Below are 6,246 nucleotides of genomic sequence, written 5' to 3'. Positions count from 1 at the left end.
GGCACAAGGGACAACACTGGGAGCCCCCGAAACGAGCCTGGGATAACAGCGGGTGTCTGCTCCAGTTTGAATTCCTCATCCCCTGCTGCGTCCTTATCTTGCAGCCGGGATGGGGGGATGCCTGCTGGGCTTCTGGCAGGAGAACAGGGCTGCTGGAGCGGCTTTGGGCTGGAGATCAGAGCTGGGACACCCCGGGTGCTGGTGGGGGACCTGGTATGCTTCAGAGGGTGGCAGGTTCTTCCGTGCTCTGCTGCTGCTTTGCTCTCCAGGCAGGCGTGAAAATGTGAAAGAATGTGAAAAATGTGAAAATGATCGAGCTGGCCCCAAGATTTGTAAACTTCTGGTTAATGTGTAATAAATACACGACAGATACTCCCAGTGCGGGGCGGGCGAGCGCGGCTGCTCCGTGGTGGTACAGCCGGTGGCATCCCTGAGCGAGGAGGCATCTCCCTTCCTCAGCCCTGGGGCCAGCCTGAGCAGGCTTTGGGACTTGTCTAAACTGGTTTATCTGGTTCTGACTTATCCTTGTCCTTCTGTGAAGCACCTTGTTTGCCTCGCAGAAATGCACTTTGTGTGTTTAGGTTTTGTTTCATTCCTCCCTGGTGCAAGGTGAGTGCCGGGGAAGCCCAAGTCCCCAGCGCCCAGTCTGAGCGATGCCGGTGCTCGCAGCCCAGCGCTGGTTATCCAAGGCCTCTGCCGTGCTTCCTGGCTGTGATTCTGCCCAGGGAGCATCACCACGGGTGCAGTGTTTCCTGCTTGGCACCAAGAGAGGTGCCGCAACACCCATGTTCCATCCATAGTCTGCCTGGGGGAATCTCTTCTGAGTCACTTGCTCTCTTTGCAAAGAGATGGTGGATCAAGAGCTGTGTTTAGCAGAGCTATGGGGGAGCAGAGATGCTGGTGTGGTGGTGAGGGGCAGTGGGGCTCATCCCATGGCGGTTTCCCACAACCATTCCTAGGACTTACCTAGGAATTCAAGATGGAAAGGGTCAGAGCGGTGCCTCTGCCCAGGAGATTGGAAGAAAGCACGCTGGAGTTGATGCCAAGGGGTGGCCTCGTGCTCTGCTGGTTTTGGACACGGTGTGCATGAGGAGGGTTCTGCAGGAGCACATCAAGAGCTGTGCCAGCACGTCCCGCTTTCCAGGGGCCATGTTCCAGCTCTCCTCCAAATGGACTCTGAGCATCAGAGATCAAGAAGTTTCGTCTGATGCTAACCCATAAATTTCAGCCTTGGATGATTTTCCCTGTAATTTAGAGAGAAGAGAGTGTCCTTTGCAAATGGTTTTGATTGTTTTTGTTAGCAGGTCATCCCCTTCCCAAAGCAAAGGGAAAGGACAGAGGTTTGTGGGTGAATATGGGTTCAGCTCCCTTGGGTTTTGCTTGTTTTCTCTGGGTGGCTGCAGGTGCCGATGGGGGGGTCCTGGTGCATGTTGTGTGGTGCAGAGCCACCCCACAGGGATGGGGTGAGGTCCAGCATGGAGCACCACATCCCATCCCTGTTAATCAACATACCCAGAGCTTCAAGGCCCTCAGATGGAAGTTAATAACCTGACTCTCTGGGGTATGGATTATGAGTGGAGCCACATCCTGATCGCTGCAGCGTTACACTGACAGTCCTAAAGCTGCTGATCTGAACGAGAGCCCAAAGCTTTTAGAGGCATGAGCAGAGAATCCTGGGAATAATTTGCTTTGCCAGCCTTAAGAAATGAGCTTCAGGAACTTGTCAGTTGTTACAGATGAAGGCAAGATCCTGCACGGTCCCCGTGTGGTGCTGTGCAGCTTCAAGGGCAAAGTCTCAGTGTATGGGTACGGTGTTGTGCCCTGCGCTGGGTTCAGGAGCACCAGCACGTCCTGATGGGGTCTTGTTTGCGTTGCGCAGGGGATGCTGCAGCCGTGCAAGGTGAAGGATGCACCGAGAGTCGCCGGCAGAGCCGCAGCAGTTATTTATCCACCTAAAGCAGGAGAGGACAGTGCTTCCATGAGCTGAGGAGCACAGCCTGCAGGGAGAGAGCCGGGTGTTGGACACAAACATCCCCCCGGCTGCGGAGAGGGGAGAGGAGCCGCTGCCACAAATCGAGTGCGCTTCTGGAGTGGAAAACACCGCTTGGGTTTGGTGTCTAATTAGATATTTACCAGGAAGGAAGGGGAGTTAAAAATAGGGTGACAGTGACTTCAAAGGGTGTTTTTACTTCTAAGAATAACACCTTTGCCAGTGCCGATTGCAGGAATATCAGCTGGTGTGAAAGACAGAGGAGATGCTGCAGCTCGGTCTGTAGCCAAGGGAGCAAACCCAGACCTCCGGACCCCGGCCTGGCCTCATAGAAGCATCCACGGAGGAGACGTTTGCTTTGCTGCGAGGGCCCGTGGGGCAACTGCATCCACAGCGGAGGGAGTTTGGGGAAGACAAAGCCACTGGTGCCCCAGCCTGGGTGGGAAGGGGTGTGTGGCACCATGGGGACCCCATGGGCAGTGCTGGTGCTGGCCATGGCGCTGGTGGGGCTCTGGGCTCCCTGTGCCTCGTACAAGCAGCCCAACTTCATCGTCATCCTGGCGGATGATGTGGGCTGGGGGGATCTGGGAGCCAACTGGGCAGAGACGAAGGAGACCCCACATTTGGATGAATTGGCTGCCGAAGGGACAAGGTAACGTCTGTCCCCCCTCCCTGGTTCTCTCCCAAGCATCCTGGTTACTCTGTTCTGCAGCAAAGGGGAATTCACTCCCATGGGACTGGCAGGCAAAGGGATTTCATTGGTGTGGTTTTGGGTGCATGGGGAGGGCAGCCAGAGAGTGATGCCCGTGGTACCTTGTGGTATCTTGGAGAGCACGGGTCCATCCATCCCCACTGGGACCTGCGAGCATCATCTGTTCCAGATCCTCATCCCTGGGGCAGAATGGGACACCTGCGGGGGAGCAGGGAGGGACAGGGCAGGGTTGGACCACTCAGGGCTTTGCAAGTGAAGAGTCCTTTCATTTTCCAGGTTCGTGGATTTCCACTCGGCTGCATCCACGTGCTCCCCATCCCGCGCCTCGCTGCTCACGGGGCGCCTTGGAGCACGCAATGGGGTGACCCACAACTTCGCCATCACCTCGGTCGGTGGCCTCCCCCTGAATGAGACCACCCTGGCCGAGGTCCTGCGGGGAGCTGGGTACAGCACGGGGGCTATAGGTAACACCCGCTGTGCCAAGGGGCATCTGGGGTGGGAGATGGTGGGGGGATGAAGATGCTCGTGCCCGTCCCCTGGGAGGAGGGATGGAATACTGGCCATTAAAGGGAAGTTGAAAGGATCATGTTCTTCATTTTCAAACGTGCAACATTACCTGAAATTCCAGCCCTCCCCACTTGTCCATTTAAGCTCTAAGTGCTTCACCTCACAAGGAATGAGCCGGGTGTCCCTTAACACACACACGACTGTGCACAGCAGCAGTTCCATCCTGCATCCCGGGTGATGCCGGTGGTGCTGGTTGGCGGCATGGTGCCAGCGTGGTTGGTGCCAGCGGCCCCGTGGCTTTGGGCACCCTCCCGTCACTGTGTGTCTCCCCAGCCCATGCAAGCCCTTTGCAGCTGGCAGAAAAGCCCTTGGATTCTCCTTTCCCCCCTAATTTTTGCAGTTCTCCCTCTTGGATCTGTGCATTTGGTGGGAGTAAACGTGCTGGAGGTCAGAGGATGAAGGTGGTTGTTCATGAGGGGTTAGAAAGGCATCTCCTCTGAGCACAAACACATGAAAGAGTCTTTTGAGGCTGGAAGCAGCCGATTTGCACAGGCACGAGATACCTTCTGCATTTCTTCTGGGTTTCTGCAAAAAAAAGAAGGCATTCTGGAACCGCAGCCAGCACGAACAAGGAGCCTTTCTTCTTGCTAGATTAAAGCCCCCAGGGCTGTGGGCACCTCGTGGGTCATGGCTGGTGGTGGCTGTTAACCCCTGAAATGATGTTCTGTGGCTTCCTGCAGGCAAATGGCACCTGGGACACCACGGCCACCATCACCCCAGCTTCCGCGGTAAGGACTGTGCCAGCGGGATGAGCTGGGTGCCCCGTGGTCGCGTTGTCCCTGCTGACACCCTCACTTGCTCCTCAGGCTTCGACTACTATTTTGGGATCCCCTATAGCCATGACATGGGCTGCACGGACACCCCTGGCTACAACCTGCCGCCCTGCCCGCCCTGCCCGCGGCACGGCTCCATTGCCAGGTATGGGGACATGGAGGGGCTTGAGTGCTGGCACTGGGATGTGGGTATTTGCACCCACTGTGGTCACCTCCCCTTATGCTCCATGCACCCAGTTTCCCCCTGTGCACCCCGCAGCAGGGTGCAGGGTGGGAAGGTGGGTCAGTCCCAGAGCACCCTGTGCCACGGGGACATGCAGGAGCATCGTCCCCTTTCTTCTCCCCTCCTCGGCTCTCTGTAAAGCCAGGAGAACACCCAGGCTCTGTGCCTGCTCCCACACTGGTCCCTGCTCCAATGATGAGTGTGAGGTGGCTTCTTCCCAGCAGGGAGGCGAGGAAGGACTGTTACAGGGAGGTCGCCCTTCCTCTCTTTGAGAACATCACCATCATCCAGCAGCCCGTCAACCTCAGCAGCCTGGCAGCGCGCTATGCGGAGGAGGCCACGGGGTTCATCCATAGGGCAAGGTGAGATACCATCAGCCATCCCCTTCACCAGGGAATGGGTGATGCTTCATGGTCCTCTGGGAGCAGATCTGGGTTCTCCATGGCTCAGCTTCCCAGACCCCATCCATCCATCCATCCATCCATCCATCCATCCATCCCTCTGTCCATCCTCCATCCCTCATTCAGTGGCACAGGGCAAGGTGGCAGCAGGGCAGCTCTGCCGGGTGGTGGAGGTGCCTCTGGATGAGGGATGCTGGCAGGGAAGCAGGCACTGAATGTGTGCCCATGTCAGCAGGACCAGAGCAGCACCAGAGGTGTTTAAACCTGCCCCTATATGTGGGGTTTAATCCGTTTTGAGTGTAAAGTGCTCCTGCATCTCTGTGCTTCAGCATCTGCCTTTCCCAGGGACATGATGAGCCCGGACAAGCCCATCCCTGAGGAGCAAAGTGTCTCTTCTCCGAGACAAGCACCCGAAGCCCTGCTGACGGGTTGTGTAATTTTAATCCCTATTATCAGGGATTATGAGCTGTGACTTTGCAGAACATCTCCCTGCAGCGCAAGGAGGGGCAGCCCTGTCCGAGCCCATCCCGCACCTACATCCCGGGATAACACAGACCCGGGGAGCGACCAGGGCTGGGGTCCTCCGGGTGTGCTTGGGGAAAGGCTTGTGTAAATGGGGCTGGGCAGGGAAATGGCTCCTTATAAGCCTTGGTCCTGTTTTGCACGCACAATACCTGTGATTTATCCCCTTTGGGTATCAAGAATTAGCCACGTGGTCAGGATTTGTGCCTGTGACAGGGCTGGAGGGTGCCCCAGCAGCAGTGGCCCCTCCTTCCATGCAAACCCCCTTCCCTCTGGGCTGGGAGGATGCTCTCAGGCTGTGAAACCAAGCGCGTGAGCTCCGGGTTAATAGGACCAACCTTTAAACTCCCAGCAGTATTTGGGGGTTATCTGCGTTCGTGGAGAACAGGATTAAGCAGGTGCCTGCCTTTTCTCTCCGTCTCTTTGATGGCTTATTCCAGTTTCCCTCTGCCTGACTCATTCGTTACAGGGCAACAAAAGACACCGGATTTGTCATCTCGGTGTTTTTTTAACCAGTCATGTCAAGCTTGAGCAATTCATGGCGCTGAGATTTGGCTCCTCTTGGAGCACAATGGACATGGGAACAAAAGTCAGGGATGTTTGTCTGAAGTCATCAGTTAAATGTTTGCTTAAATTTAGGGAGAATTCCGAAATGCCGATGCAGAAAGCAAACGGGATGTTCAGCTGAATGAGCAGTCGTGGGTCCCTCTGGATGCTGGAGCGGTGCTCCCAGTGGGAATGAGAGCCGGGGGAAGCAGCTTTTCTTGGTGCAGGGTCTCTGGCATCCCATAGGAAACGGGCATGCCACATCCCATAGGAAACAGGAAGGACACACAGCCTTTTTCAGCAGTGATTTGCAAGGAGAGGGCATCAGCGTCCCCTGAACCCCAGCGCTGGGGGCACGCAGCCCTTCGCGGGGCTCCAGCACCACTGGGGAAGGATGCGGCAGCTCCAGCAGGATGGGATTTACTTTTTCCACCCCAGGTGGGTGATGGGTAAAGGAAGGAAATGCCAAAACACACGTTGGAGGGGCCCCGAAAGCTTTCTGGAGGCAGCGG

General features: G+C 56.4%; 1 protein-coding gene across 1 annotated transcript in view; it reads left to right on the top strand.

The window, feature by feature from the left end:
* Positions 1-2,451: 2,451 nt before the first annotated feature.
* The window catches only part of LOC104401933 (arylsulfatase G-like), a gene marked incomplete at its 3' end in the record, with an annotated part of 5,209 nt that continues 1,414 nt past the window's right edge, over positions 2,452-6,246 (top strand). Inside the window, exons 1-5 of the mRNA XM_010009669.1 lie at positions 2,452-2,642; positions 2,979-3,166; positions 3,950-3,997; positions 4,076-4,187; positions 4,490-4,627. Coding sequence (XP_010007971.1) covers positions 2,452-2,642; positions 2,979-3,166; positions 3,950-3,997; positions 4,076-4,187; positions 4,490-4,627 — 677 coding nt within the window. The remainder of the gene's footprint in view (positions 2,643-2,978; positions 3,167-3,949; positions 3,998-4,075; positions 4,188-4,489; positions 4,628-6,246) is intronic.

The sequence above is a fragment of the Nestor notabilis genome, unplaced genomic scaffold (genome assembly GCF_000696875.1).
Source record: "Nestor notabilis isolate BGI_N333 unplaced genomic scaffold, ASM69687v1 scaffold30602, whole genome shotgun sequence".
Lineage (NCBI taxonomy): Eukaryota > Metazoa > Chordata > Aves > Psittaciformes > Psittacidae > Nestor > Nestor notabilis.
Note: the sequence above shows the minus strand (reverse complement) of the source record. Positions and strands in the feature narration are given on the sequence as shown.